This window comes from Plectropomus leopardus, chromosome 12, assembly GCF_026936395.1.
Source record: "Plectropomus leopardus strain MGB_pleo_1.0 chromosome 12, ASM2693639v1, whole genome shotgun sequence".
In the NCBI taxonomy this organism is placed as follows: domain Eukaryota; kingdom Metazoa; phylum Chordata; class Actinopteri; order Perciformes; family Serranidae; genus Plectropomus; species Plectropomus leopardus.
The window spans coordinates 20,973,841-20,988,707 of NC_142187.1; the positions used below are offsets into that span (position 1 = coordinate 20,973,841).

At 40.7% G+C, this 14,867-nt stretch overlaps 1 protein-coding gene across 1 annotated transcript; it reads right to left on the reverse strand.

Moving 5' to 3' along the window:
- Positions 1 to 3,660: 3,660 nt before the first annotated feature.
- On the reverse strand, positions 3,661 to 13,138 carry plk3 (polo-like kinase 3 (Drosophila)). The gene is made up of 15 exons (XM_042497375.2): positions 12,791 to 13,138; positions 11,738 to 11,845; positions 11,517 to 11,633; positions 11,085 to 11,214; positions 10,868 to 10,955; positions 10,262 to 10,357; positions 9,892 to 10,090; positions 9,641 to 9,767; positions 9,255 to 9,370; positions 7,759 to 7,879; positions 7,574 to 7,660; positions 6,949 to 7,111; positions 6,116 to 6,245; positions 5,895 to 6,005; positions 3,661 to 5,726 (listed from the first exon to the last, which is right to left on the reverse strand). The coding sequence occupies exons 1-15, from the start codon at positions 13,004 to 13,006 to the stop codon at positions 5,529 to 5,531; spliced, it is 2,007 nt and encodes a 668-aa protein (XP_042353309.1). The 5' UTR covers positions 13,007 to 13,138; the 3' UTR covers positions 3,661 to 5,528.
- Between the last annotated feature and the right edge of the window lie 1,729 nt (positions 13,139 to 14,867).

Sequence of the window (14,867 nt, forward strand, 5' to 3'; positions counted from 1 at the left end):
AGTTCTGGTTATGTTAGAATTTAAAAGGACAGTTCACCCGAAAATCAAAAATACATGTTTTTCTCAAACCTGTGGAGCTGTTTATCTTTTTTGGTGTGAGTTTAAAAGTGTCGGAGATATCTGCACAGTAATACAGTTGGCTGCTGTAGTAAGAAAATAGTTGCTTTGTTAATGTCCACTGTCTTACATTTTTATTGGCTAATCCATTATATATAAGGATTTTGTGACCTTGTATTACAGGTTCCTACCTAAATTAAAGCGGAAATATCTATTATTTCCTAAATGAAGAATATTTACAACATCAAATTACTATAGTGAGAGCATCAAGAAAGGATTTTGACATATTGGGTTCCTGCAACACTGTTAAATGAAAGAAAAGTCGCAGTAGGGTGTTGTACTGTGCCATACAGACTATTTACAGTTCTTCATGTCTTCGTCAAAGCTGTCAGGAGGAACATATATGTTGTAGCACACCGTGCATACACTGTTTAGTTAATGAACTTATTCTTGTCAGTGTATAGATGCTTTGATGAGGAACTCAGTTGGGGGTGTCAGTGACATGACTGCTGAGGGCTGCAGGGCAACAAGAGAAAGGTCATGTTTAGAGGCTCCTCTTTGTAACCAACAGCCAAGCAGCAGAGCTTGTTTAGGACTCACTTGTGTCACATGAAACGTGATGGTTGTTTTTAATTTTTCAGACAAGGAAATGTCAACATTCTTTAGGATAGACGGCACAAAGAAGAGCCAAGGATCTGTGTAGACCACAATAGTGCAGTGTGGTGTAATTCTATAGTTGTCGTCCAAAGCCTGGAGCACACGTCAGATGTTTACAGCTTTAACAGTATAACAATACACCTTTTTCAGATGAGATGTGATGTGCTTTTTCCAATGCACCTGATACAAATTTGGGGTGTGCAAACATTTAAATTCTTTACTTTTAAACTTTTCCATTTCAGTAAATTGTGTCTTAACAAATGTGAGTTTGCTCAGGCCTCCTGTTGCTCAGACTTCATTATATTGTAGTTATTGCAGCTTAAGAAGTTTTTAACTTGTTATGAAAGTCTCAGTTTAATACAGTTGACCTTTATAAGCAAGCAAGAACATCAGCTAGAAGATTGCCTTTTTCTAGGTAGTTATTTTTGGTACAATGAAGGTTTATTAGTCATTTTTTTTATAATATAGTGTAAAAGATGAATATTGTTGATCCTGCCACATCTTTTTGAAGGAGGAGTTTAGGAGCCTCACAGTCTGGGGGATGAAGCTGCTCTGTCGTCTGACGGTACTGCAGCGGATTCTTCTGTGTCTTTTCCCAGATGGCAGCGGGGTGAACAGACTGTGGCTGGGGTGGCTGCTGTCTTTCAGTATCTTTTGGGCTCTGTGCAGACGCCTCACTTCACTGAGGTCCCTGATGCTCTGTAGATGAGAACCAGTGATGTTCTGGGCAGTTTTAATCACCCGCTGTAGAGCCTTCCTGTCCTGGGCTGTGCACAAACCATGCCAGTTTTTGATGTTTCCAGTCAGTTTGCTTTCTATTGCTCCTCTGTAGAAGTTAACCAGGTTCTTGCTCCGGAATTTAGCCTTTTGTAGGCTTTTTTAATTTGGGTGGAGATGTGTGATGATCAAGATTTCTTCTCAAGGAACCAATAGCTGCTCCACCTCAGCTCCACTGATGTGGACAGGGGTGTGTGTCTTTGCCTTCTTCTCTCTAAAATCAACAATCAGCTTCTTGGTTTTGCTGATGTTGAGCAGTGGGTTGCTCTCTGCGCACCACTCTGCGCACCAGATTGTTGATTCCCTCCTGGTATTCAATTAATGTCTGTCCCCAGGTCCGATTCCCATGTTTATGGTTCCTAAGGCAAAGTTTCATAGTGAGTAGTACGTTAGCCAGTTAAAAGGAAACAGGAAGACATTTTTCTCAGAGAATTTTATTTTTGACATTGTATTTTGTGGTGATGGCTGATAAATGGACAGGAAGAAAATAATTGACCAAAGAACCAAAAAAAGCTGAAGGGGACAGTGATAAAGCACAGGCAAAAATACAAGTCAACCTTGGTCGGCCATTAAACAGATGGAGAGAATTGCTAGATTTGAAAGGATTTAAAAACAATCCTGATTTGGCCCTCTTAGAAAGAGATGTAGTATGTCTATTTTATTTTTGAAATACATTGTTAGACGTGGTTATATATATATATGAAATATATGAATTCATGCTTGTGGCTTAAAAAGCTTTGTTTTACCATTGTTGTATTACTCATTAACCTTATATGGCCACAAATACATACATTACCTCATCGCTATGCATCCTGCAAACAGCTGTGTTTAAACAAGAATAATATTATTTAAAAAAATCTATGTCTTTCTTTGCAACCACTAGCCAGATCATGATCTTTACAACAAGCTACAACCACAACCACAAGGTGGTGGTGCTCATGGAAACATTGCTGCCATTCTCCACAGGTGCTGCTCAAATTTACACAAATTAAAAGTTTTAGTTACTTAAAGGGTCAAGCTCCTTGCCCAGATGCTCGTAACAGTAGAATCTTAAAGGATACAGAAATCAGGGGAGGACATTAATTGCTATGATTTAACCATAAAACCAGGAGCAGATAATGCCAGTTTTCTATAAACAAAAGAATGTCATCTGCATAGAGTCCACCTCTATAATTTTAAATGTGGCTGTAGAGCTTTACAGTCACTGCTGAAGGCTCGAACAGTCTCAATGAGAGGACAGCCTTATCGAGTACTTCTGGCAAGAGTACAGGCCCAGAAGTACTCAGCTTATTATGCCCAAGGGGCCACTTTTGCAATATGATATGAGGCCAGGAGCCTGTTAACAAACAAAAAATAATATTTATCAGTATATATAATAAATGAATTTTCAGTTTTTTAGAGTTTTGATGTTTGCTGTCCTCTGTCATCTTTGCCAAGAGTCATTCCAGTCGCAGCATCCCTGCACAGGTTGGGTGTGCACAGGGGGTGTTTCAAGGATTTGAGGACACTCAGGGCTTAACCGGCCCCGTAGGGGTGTGCAGGGGGATTCTCCCCAACACTTTTATCACACTCAAATAAACGAGCTCTAACTGTGAGCTTTTTAATGCACCCTGGCACCTAACTAACATTCAAAGTAAAAACAAATTCCCTAGTGTGAATTATTTTTTTTTTATTGTGAACTAAAATATGGTTGGCAGGCTATCCAGTACCACATTGCAGGCCAGATTTGGCCCACCGGCCATAAGTTGAGTATCAAAAATTTCACTGACAAATCCACTTGCTTTGTTATGTTTTAACACATATAAAAAAATAATTTGACCAAGTAGCATGAGAAATGCATTTAAAATCACGTGATTATCATTTTGACAGAAGATATTTGTCACCAACCACAGATTTTATTTGAAATATAAAAAAAAACCTCTTTACAGTATATTGAAATAACTGCAGAATTTTAGTTTGTTTTAAAAGAGATTAATTATGCTCCAAAGATACACCAAGAGGGAGCTTGAAAGTATATTTGTTGTGAATATGGCAATCATAACAAGCCCATTGAAAGTTGGATGCAAATTTTGAAAATTAATTCATTCCTCATTTCCAGTCTTTTGGGAAATCAGAACCATAGTAGAAAATGCAACATGTTTCAGTGAGTAACAAAAAGTGCAAAATAAGTTCATTTTCAATAAACTTTATTTTTGTCCCGTTTCCCCCCCAAATATGTTACATACAAAAGGTGATCGGAATTGAACATTTAACTTGTGTCTCAAGACCGGAACATTTACACAACAATAAATAAAAAACATGTATAAATAAAAAATAAATAAACAGGACATTATGTGCCAAAAAATAAAGACCATTCTGAATTGGCAGATGGCTTTTACAATGTTGGGTTTTTTGAAAAACACATGTACGTATTACTTGCATTCCAGGTCACAGTTTTTAGGATACAACTCTGGGTCGAGAAAGCAATGTAAACCGATAAGGATTACAGTACAGTACAACAGAGTACAATGTTTTTTTCCATAGTAGATATTACTGGGATATATACTTATGTTACCAGTTGTTCTAAAAGCTTATACCAGGTAGTGAGAGTGTAGTGCTATCTGACTTACTTTTAAACTTTTGCTCAAAGTATAAAAGTAAATCCCACCTGTAAAACCCATCTCTCGATTCTTGTTTGTATCCAGCTTGACATTCACACAAAGGGTTGTTATTGCACTATACAGACATCCCTCAGAAAGGCACTTTTATCCCCCCTCCCCACCCTTAACTTTCCAACCAGCAGTTTTGTTTACCAGCACATGTGTGGCACACACACATTCACCATCCGTATTGTGAATTTAAAACAATCATTTTAAAAACCAACAAAGAAAAATGCCTTTTGGTATCTAGTTAAAAACAAATAAAACATAACATGTGGTAGTAAAATGTTTCGCTCTGTAGATGAATTTATAAATTAAGAAGAAAAAAAAAAAGAGTGCAAAATTGTGTTGCTCCCATAGCCCCTTTAGTATGCTGTGTACCACATCAGTGAAATTTGTTTCCAACGACTTTAACCAAAAAAAAAAAAAAAAAGACATAAGTGATGTTGGATCAGAAGAAGCAACAACTTTCTCCAAACCTTTGCATCACTATCATCAAATAAGGCCAGGAATGTTATTTGTGCATGTGAGGTCAAGATCATTCTGTGATCATATAGCTGGCTCAATTTTTTCTTTTTTAAAAACAAAGAAGAGAAAAAATGAATGTGTGCACCATAGTCCAATGAGGCCAGAAACCAACCGAGGGTACGAGGGTCTCGCTCTCTCTCTCTCTCTCTCTCTCTCTCTCTCCAGTCAAACCACAGTTCTTGCCAAAGCATCTCTGCTGCAAGATCACGGTTCCAGTGCAAGTCAACAACCTAAATGACCTTGCTGCTAAAACACTTTTTTGGAAAATGGAGCCAAAAAGAATTCCAACTGCAAGATTATCCTTGTTCCGTTGCAAGCGAAAAAAGACAATTTTAGTGTTTCGATACCTTTTAAAACCATGCCTGGGTTATCGGCTATCAGGGGATGCTGAACGCTGCAGGGTTGGTTGGTGGCTTTAAAAGATCCAGCCAAGAAGCAGTGGTTTTGAGTGAGTGAGTGAGTGAGTGAGGGAAGGTAATCGGGAGTGTGGGTGTTCATTTAGGAGTCTGCCTGTGAGGGATCCGTCTTCAGGCCAAGTAGGAGGCTCTTATTTTAGGTATCAATACCTTCCAGGTGGATACCTTTGAGGCATAAGCTGGACAGGCACAAACCCTTGAGGCAGATGCTGCATTTGGGCAACGTCCTGACTGCTTGATGTTTATCAAGGTCAATCACTTTGATAATCAGCTGCCTAAGCACCAGTTCAGAATATTTGCTCAGCTCCTCCCTTCCATCCGTCAGCTCGTCCCCGCGCCGCCTTGAGAAATTATATCAACCAGTCAGGCTGCCTAAGAGGAGGTGTTAACCAGTCAGGTCGCCTCTAAGGCATCTGCCCGAACTAGGCAGCCTGGGAGGCACTAAGCTGCGCTCTCAGGCATCGGCGTATTGTTGGAGCAGCTGGGCCACATATCGCAGACGGTGTCTCAGTTCAGAGGTGCAGCCCATCTCGTTCAGCATGCTGAGGAGGTACGTGTATGAGACGCGCTCCCGGCTGATGTATGTGAGCAGGTAGGAGTCATCCGATGACTTGCACAGGATGATCTTAGTGTGGTCTGCGTAGAAGTTCACCTGAAACAGAACATGGATGTGAGATGAGGTGGTCCATAATAAATACAATTCAAGTGTTAGACTACCAAAGCCTGGAAATGGCTTTTATTGCATCTTTAACACTAATAGTTTTATTAAAAAAAGGCATCTAGGACTCAAAATATAGAATGAATCAAACTTTTTCCACACCTGTAGAGTGCCATTGTTAAAGAGCATGACAAGCGCAAGGTCAGTCTTCACCCACTGGAGCAGCAGAGGAGGACAACCTGATACTTGATCTTCACAATGCAGATCTCCACCCTGATGAGGACAGAAAATATTCATTTACATACATCCATGGATGGCATGTTAAATCATTCAAAATGCACTGATGACTGGAGTCCTCTGACTAAAAAGCACTTTGCTCATACCTCCATCAGGTTCTGCTCCATGTAGTTGGCCATGAGCTCTACAATTTGTTTCTGGCTGCGTAGCTGCTCAGGCAGAGCGTTGGCAGGGAAAGTGAAATGTTTGTTGTTCGGCAGGCAGTAGTGGACTGTCCTGTTTAGAGAAAAAGAAAAAGAAAAAAAAAAAAAACAACCATAAATGAAAAGTTACTCTTTTCAAAAGCCAATTTCTGCCAGTGTGATGAAATTAAAACAACCTTGTAAGTGCTTATATTGAGATACTGTCTCAAATGCTAACTTCGTACCCTTTTTCTCATTATTTTTGACATGCTTTATGCTTCTTTATTTTTGAGAGAATTTCATTTTTGAGATACTAAATCATAAAGTTTCTAATTCTTTTGGTATACTAAGTGACTATTTAAAGATTTAAGATTTTAAAGTTTTTTTGAAATCTCATTCTTTTGAGATACTAATGAAATGTTTCATTATTTTGAGATACTAATGAAATGTTTCATTATTTTGAGATACTAAGTTGTTTTAAGACAGTTTCTCATTTTGAGAATATTTCTCATTATTTAGAGAAAGTTTCTCATGACCAAAAGGACTTTTTTTCCCCCTTCATCACACAGTCAGAAATGGGCCTTTAAAATAGTGTGATGGGAGACAAGTAAAGTTTTATTTTAATTAAAGATGATTAATGCTGTTTGATGAGGTCATCTTGTTTGTCTGTGGAACCTGATAAGTAAAGCTGAAACAAATAGTGGACCAATTCAGCTACCCGTGCCAAGATGTTCTAAGCTCTTCGTAAATGTTTGCACGACACCTTCGGTAAATACCGTAGCTCTTATGGTACTTACTTGCGTTGGTCACACAGACTAAGGCGTGTTCCCTCATTGAAGAGCACCCCGATGCTTTGGTTTGAGAGCTGGTAGCCAAAACCGTATTTGTTTGAGTAGTCGACCCATTTCGTCACCCACAGGAAGGACTGGGGCCTGGACAAACAGGGCGGGTTTCTAGTGGCTGGAGAGATAAGAGATAAAAATGTTAGAGACTATGGAAACATTTCATTGCAATGAATGTTCCTAATCCTAAGGAAATGGAGGACACAAAAAAATGTTTGCATTTCCAAAGCCCACAAGTCAGCATTTTACAAAGAAAGATGCTACAGATGTCAGAAAGCTGTGAGCTTTAAGGTACTCTGGGCGACATGAGTCAGCAGATATTCAGAGAATGAAGAAATGGCTGAGGCACGGAAAGATCCGGTTGATTAAACCTAAATGATTCTGCATGATTTGTGACTTAATGCAACAGAAAGTAAGAGAAGGACTGTGTTACAGGAAGCAGGATTTTCTTGTTATGTCGTGCTGATGCTCTGTAGCCCAAAGATTTAAAGATGCAACGCAGCATTTCTTTGTAGTGTCTCGAGCTTAGAAACAAGTCTGACTTGCCAAATTATGCTGTCGGCCTAAAGTGCTCTCATACCTGCAGGCATGGTAGCCAGGCAGCTGTTGAGAACTTTGACGGCTGCTTCAGACACAGCTGCAGGGGTCAGGAGGACGTCCTCACACGCTGCAGAGGAAACAAGAATTGCGTTTAATATGGATCAGAATGAGATAAATGAATTAAAAATGCAGTGTATATGTACTCAGAAAAGTATTGGGGCCTACGTTCACTGCTGCTGGCCGTCGTGCCCTTGAAGGAGCGAGAGATCGACTTCCTGGATTCCTCCTCGGCAGGAGTCGGCTCCAGAGGCACGGAGCTGACCAGCTGACCGACGGGAGAGGGCACCTGAACGGCAACAAAAGATACGATTTAATGCATTTGTGACGCAAAAAACAACCGAAAGTGACAGTGAGAGTAGAGGATGGGGGAAAAAAAGTTAAAAAAAAAAGGTGACCGCTGAGCTGAGCTGAGCTGAGCTGAGCTTTTAGACCCACAAACACTAACGTTTAGTGTTTGTGGGTCTAAAAAAAAAATGTTGCTATTTTTCTATATTCTGCAACAGCTTTAACAGTTGCTGCCTCACTGGTTTTGAACGAGTTATTTTACTGCAGAGGTGAAACTACTTTAGGTACCACAGTTTCCTTGTGTGCTTTGCAGGCATGCTGCAAGTGTGATATGAAGTTTCTAATGTCGTGTTACCACAATGATCTTTTTGAGAATAGTCTGGTGATCTGTTTGTTTAAATTTAAAACAAGGTACTTTTGATGCTGTGATGCTTTTCAACAGCATCTGCTTCCTGACTACAACCTGGTTTCCCGGCACAGGCTGATTACCAAGCTGACAGAAACGTTCACACAAAGAGCAAACATTTTACTTCCTATTGGACTCTATAAATAGCAGCAAGACCAGCCTGATTAGGGATTGGCTATCTGAGTTTCCTGCTGCTGTTCTGGCATTTCGTCTCAGCTCTGGCTCTGAGTCTTTTTTAAATGAATACATCCAGAGATAGTTTGGAGGAAGGATTAAATGTATGTAAGTAGAGAGAAAAAAGGAAGGATGGATTTTGAAGTATGCAAAGTACGAGTTTTTTTCCAGTTATTAGAAAAAATGGCCTCACACATCTAATGCACTTCAGTTTCTTACTAAATATTTACACATTAACATCATTTTTCTTTTAAATTTCTCTATTCTGTTGACAACTTGAAGGACTTCTGGGAGAATCTTCCAATGCGATGTCAATGACATTGAACTGAACAGCCAGAAACAAAAAACAAACTTATAATCCTTTTAAGAAAAAGGATGATTCCTTTGAAATATCTGTATAATTAGAAAGCATGGCAATTCACTGTTCAAATAACATAGCTGCCCCATATTCAGTCAGTCTAAGCTGGTCCTCAAAGCTGGTATTTGCAATGCCGTTCTCTTTTTTAATTCAAAGACATGTATTCTCTTATGATTAAAATACTTTTTTATTCACTCAATTTAAATTGCAGTGCTGTGTAAAAGATAGTTTTCTTCTTTAAATGAACATGATGCAGCAGTGTTAATTCAAACAGCAGATTATCAGTCATAACGGATGCCATAAAAATATGCTTCTGTGCTACATGTAAGAATTGATTACCTTATTAGTACTTGTGCCTGCCCTATTTTTGTTTTAAGTAAACAAGGCCAACATTTTCTTCTGGCTGAAGTAGGGCACAAAAACGGTTGACATATTTACCTCGTTGGGTCCGACTGTCTTGTAGCTGATCTGCCTGTTGATGGAACATTTAACGATGCCAGACACCAGCTTGGAAATGTCTTTGTCATCTTTTTCTTCGCATGGAATCTTCTCCACTGCCAAAACAAAGATTCGAGCATTGTACTCACAACAAATATATGTTTAACCATAAAACGGTTTCACAGTTCTAGGAAATGCTCGACGGAAACCCGAAACTGAACACAATCCTGTTCTCGGGTTGATCCATTTTTGTTGTGGCGTTATTCTGAGTCAGAATCAGAATAACACCACAACAGGTGGACATGATTACATTTGGGAAGGGACAAATATGTAACTAACGGATGACCTACTCTTGTTATTGTATTAGTCACTTTACTGTTACTTACCTTTCGCTTTCTTCTTGCCAAAGAAGCTCTTGGCCATTTTAGTGAAGAATTTCTTGGCAGGGCTCGGTGGGTGGAGCTCTGGCACCATCACACAGCTGCTGGGGGGGAGCTTATCAGGGGTGAAACCCTGGAGGAGGAAAAAAAAGAGCAGAGAGGGTGAGGAGGATGTACGAGGCATGTCATGATGATACGCTATCCCAATGTCATTACTTTTTCTTTGAACTGATGAAATAAGCAAGAGTATTGCATACTTTTGTGAAGAATTCGTGGTTGAGGATTTGATCCAGAGCGAGTCTGTCACTGGGGTTTTTCTGAAGGATGCCTGAGATGAGTTTCTGTGCAGCGGGGGAAAGTGAGGATGGCAAGTTGTACCGAACTTCCTTTATACACTTGTAGGTCTCCTTTAGGTCGAGAGTCTCAAAAGGAGGGCTGCCGCACATTAGTGTGTACCTGGATGGAAACAAACAAGGCAACTCTTGGTCAACTCGAGACACAAAATAATGATTTTGGTTAAAAAAATCTTGGTTGCTGGGTGCTATCTTTATTCCAACACTGAAAACCTGTTCTTCCAAAACACACAAATGTTTTTTCACATGTGACTGAACAAAGCAAATAACTCACATGACACATCCGAGGGACCAGACGTCAGACTCGGTGCCGTGGCCCTGTCTGTTTAGCACCTCAGGGGCCAAGTAGTTGGGAGTCCCACAGATTGTTCTGAGAAAAACCAATCACAGGTTAGATTTTCAAATGATTTTCTGTTTTGCAGATGCATCGTGCACACAAGGAAGTAGTGGTTGCATGTTTTTTCTGCTGCACTCATTCTTCTGGTATTCAACAGGAAGGTGTCAGACTAGTATTGAAACTTAACTCTAAGCGCTACATTCAACTGCCACATGGAAACCGGTTCAGTTAGGTACTTCCTGGGGGGAAAGTGGTGGGAGGAGGAAGGTGCTTAGTAACTGACGTAATGGTTTTAGGTTATTGTGTGTAATGCAAGCCTAGGAAATGGTTAAGAGTGTAATTTTTAGGTTACTGGATGTTATGTTTATGTATAGTAGCCCATCATGGAGCAGCAATTTGTATGTTTTTACATTTCAAAAACCAAATATGGATATAAGTTTCTTCCAAAAACAAGTTTGAATGTTCAAATACTCATTTCTTCCACCTGATTTTTTGTGGCTACCGCCCATTAAAATATAAAAAAAGCAGTTAAAAAATTCATACTTTTTCCTCTGCTCCACTGTCTCCAGCTTAGCAGCGAGGCCGAAGTCTCCCAGCCGCAGCTCCATGTTCTCGTTGACAAAGAAGTTGCCTGAAAGAGACAAAAACATTTGTCCAGTCAGCATTCCACGCATAACATATGCCTGACCCAAAGTCACAGCGGATTCCTGGCGTGCTTGTCGTGTGCGTGCGCTACGTTTCAGTCACATTGCTAACATACCTAGTTTGAGATCCCGGTGCAGGATCCCTCTGCTGTGGAGGTACTTGAGGCCAGAAATGATCTGTCTGAGGTAATATCGCACTTCGGGCTCTGTGAGCGTGTGTCTCGCCTTCCAAATGTGTGCCAGGGACTGCAGAGACAGAGCAATGAGTAAACCGTCAACCCCGCATTCGTCACTGGGACTGTACAACGCTGCTGCACATATACATCACACGCACGGCGCCAGCAGAAGAGACATTAGATGATGCTGTAAGTCGTGTGGGTGCCTGGGGACTTTTCATCATGGCTGTTTGCTTTATATACTTTTACTGGGGTAAACTAAATTGTATGTACAGTCTGTATTGTGCCACTGAGGAGCGATACAAGCTGTATTTGAGCAAGCAAAACACGTGCAAGCTGTGCAGACAGTTCTAGAGATTTCTCAAGTCTCACCTTCCTACTGCAGAGCTCGAGGAATATGTAGATGTTTTCTTGGTCTTCGAAATGATGAGAGAATTTCACCACATGCTTGTGCGACAGGGTTTTGTGGAGCTCGATCTCATTCGTGATCTGTTCAAATGGGAAAATCTGTCAGTTTCAACCCCAACACGACTCAGATGTTGAATTTATGCACTCTGCCTCTCTGCAAGACATAAACGAGCTTGATCGTGTACCTTTTCCCTTTGATGCGGTTTGGACACCCTGCTCTGTGGGATCACCTTCACGGCATACATTTTGTTGTTGGAGAGGTCTGTCATCTCGTAGCATCGAGCAAAGCCACCCTTAGGGGAAACAAACAGGGGGATCAGTTAAGAAAGCAGCAGGTTGATTACCTGCAATGGCCATAAATTATCTGCCTCAATGGCAAGTCTTTGGTCTGAGGATCAATAGCAGCACAGCAATCAAAATGAATGATTTAGCAGATTCTGAAAGGCTGGTGTGCTCAGAGAAGGAGAGGAAATAACCAATGTAGGATCAAATCTATCCAGATGCATCATTTTATAATCAAGATGATCAGCTGACGAGCATCTTTTGTTGCATTTGATGCTGTGCTATGCTTCCAAAACTCGACCATCAGCCTCTGAGATGTGTACTGCTGTTTATTCACGCTCATTTCAAGATGCAAGAGGCTTTGAGGACATTGAGGGCTGAGGCAGACGAAGCTACTGCATTCATTAACCGTGAAATTGACAGAGACGTTTCCAGCTCTGCGGCAGGCAGCGGAGGAAAAAGACTTGGCCGGCTGCCCGACGCAGCGTATCGATGACGAGCAACATGTTGATACAGTCGCTTCATCGCACACACGGCGCAAAAAAATCATTACAGCGGCGATATTGTGAAGGAGAGGAGCCGTGGTATAGTGAGGCAGGCATGAATGGGTTAACAGCAGTCTGAGATGGCGTTAAAATACGAGTGTATAATAATTCGGGTTTTATAAGGTGCTGCCAATCATGTGTGTGCACAGGACCTGGGCACACCTTGCGTCTGATTCATTTAGCAATGACGCGCAAAGCCAGGGGGAGATTGGCCACATCCACCACCACGAGGTCATTCCCTATCCCCGCATTAAGTGTCACACCTGAAAAATGGCTAATAATTAATTAATTTTAATCACAACTCCCTGTCAAGCTACAAACAGCAATTTGTTCATAGATATTCAACGTCGCTTCAAAAATGTCCCTGTGGTGAAGTGAGATAAGCACATGCCATGTTAAACATCTCCATACCTTTCCCAACAGCTTCCCTTTACTGTAGGATCTGCCCGTTTTGGAGTCTGTGACCACCTGCGCCAGCTCTGGTTTGGTTTGTTCGGGTTTATTCCTGTTGGTTTTCACCGGCGCAGAGGACTGTTGGGGTCCACGCTCCGGAGTAGGCTTAAATAAATCCGCATTCATGGCGTGGCACGAAATACGCTGCGCCGCGGTGAAACAACCGGTATCCATTGAACAGCAGCGATGTCAATAATCAGTTCGTGTATAAATGTCCCTTTCGATTATTTTCTCAGTTGTTAAGTCTGGTGCGTAATGATCCGTCTGTTTCATCCAACTGTATCCATCTGGCGTGTCCGGGCACGGAGCTCTCCGGCTATATAGGCGAGCAGCGACGTCACGGAGCAGGGGGCGGGGCGAGGTGGCGCACCGGCGGAGAAGTGCAGACGATTTGCTCAGACAAAATCTCAATCAAAAAGAGGTATATCTGGGATGGAGGAAATATGAATGAAAACAGCTCATGAAAATGTGATCGGCTGAACTCACGTTGCTGTAGCTCATGTTTCAGTGCTGCTGTGAGGCCAGTGACACGCTGCAACCCCGAGCAGAGCACAGGGGGTTTCCACTGCTGGTCATGTTTAATCCACACATTTTTTGGATGCGTCCCTGAGACGGATGTGATGATGCAACGCGTGGCCCCTCCGATGCAAAATTTTCATTTTACTTAAAGTGATGAATCTGGGCTCTTAAGAAAAGAAAATCCGCAAGTGTAATGAGTCAACCTTTCGTACTGTTCAGCAATGAGAGAATTCTTCATGAAATACTTGAATTCTGCTCCACAATAGCTACTAATTGTGCATGATGCTTTCAAGTGTACCTCAGTCAGTCATGCATCATAGGGAGATTATAGTGTGCGCACATGAATTATCATATGAATTAACCCCTTGTAACTTTCCAAACCCTCTTTCAGAAACATTTAGATAAGACAATGAGCAAGGAAAGAAGAAATGACCCCCTCAAAATTAGCAAGACATTAGTCAAAAGTACAAGGAAATTACCTAGAAAAATCTTTTTTTTTAAGAGAGGAAAAAAAAAGAAACGAAAAAGAAAGTAAACCATAAACAACATAGAAATTACCTGGGGAAAAAAAAAAAGTTATTTTATTTACATCTAATTTTTTTTCTGCAATTTGTGAATCAAGCTGTTCATTGCGTTTTTCCCCTATATTTTGAAAGAAATCACACCAATTTGCCAAGAGCTTTAAGATTTAAATACTTGTGATAGGTGTCTGACAGCCGCACAAGAAAAGTGATGTGGCTCCAGGTTTTAAAGTGCTAAACGTTTCTAATGTAAAAATTGCACAACTTATTCTGAGCAACCATACAGCCATGCTACCATGGAAATATTACACAGTGTCATATAATATGACCCCTATCTGTAGGTCTGAAATAATTATGACTCATAAGTTATTCAGGACTTACAAATGGCAAAAGAAATATTTCAGTCTTGTTATTAGTTTAGCAAAACTATATGCAAAGGAATTTGTTTGTGTTTCTGCCAAAAGCTTCAGAATTCTACAAAATAAAAGCTCATATTTTCAAAAAATCTTGGGTGAGATTTTCCCAGTGTGTGTGTGTGTGTGTGTGTGTGTGTGTGTGTGTCTGTGTGAAATCCCCAAAGAAACACGTGAACTACGCATCCTAACTGCCACCTGGTGGACAAAACATGCAGCTTGAAGCTGATGCTCTGCAAAACTCTTTGTGCAAACGATTTGAAACTTCCTTTATTCAGTGCTCCACACTGCTGAAGGACTGCAAATGATGATTATTTTTCATTGTCGATTAATCTGTTGATTATTTTCTCAACTAGTTGAGAAGTTGTACAGTTTATAAAATGTCAGAAAACGGTGAAAAAATGTTGTCAGTGTTTTCTGGAGCTCAAAATGACGTCCTCAAATGGCAAATGGCATATTCAGTTTACTCTCAGAGGAGCAAAGAACCATTGTTGTCAAACAGTGTCTGGACCATTGCTCGAATGCTATGCAGTCTCCTATTTAAAAAAGGGGTTCAAATTTACATAGTCAAAGAATCGAAAT

Bases quoted from the DNA above. Each gene is read 5' to 3' on its own strand.
- plk3 (XM_042497375.2), bottom strand. From the start codon at position 13,006: ATGGATACCGGTTGTTTCACCGCGGCGCAGCGTATTTCGTGCCACGCC. The intron at 10,358-10,867 runs GTATGAATTTTT...GGTTTTTCTCAG, and splicing joins ACAGTGGAGCAGAGGAAAAA to AACAATCTGTGGGACTCCCA. The intron at 7,661-7,758 runs GTAGGCCCCAAT...TTTCCTCTGCAG, and splicing joins GACGGCCAGCAGCAGTGAAC to CGTGTGAGGACGTCCTCCTG.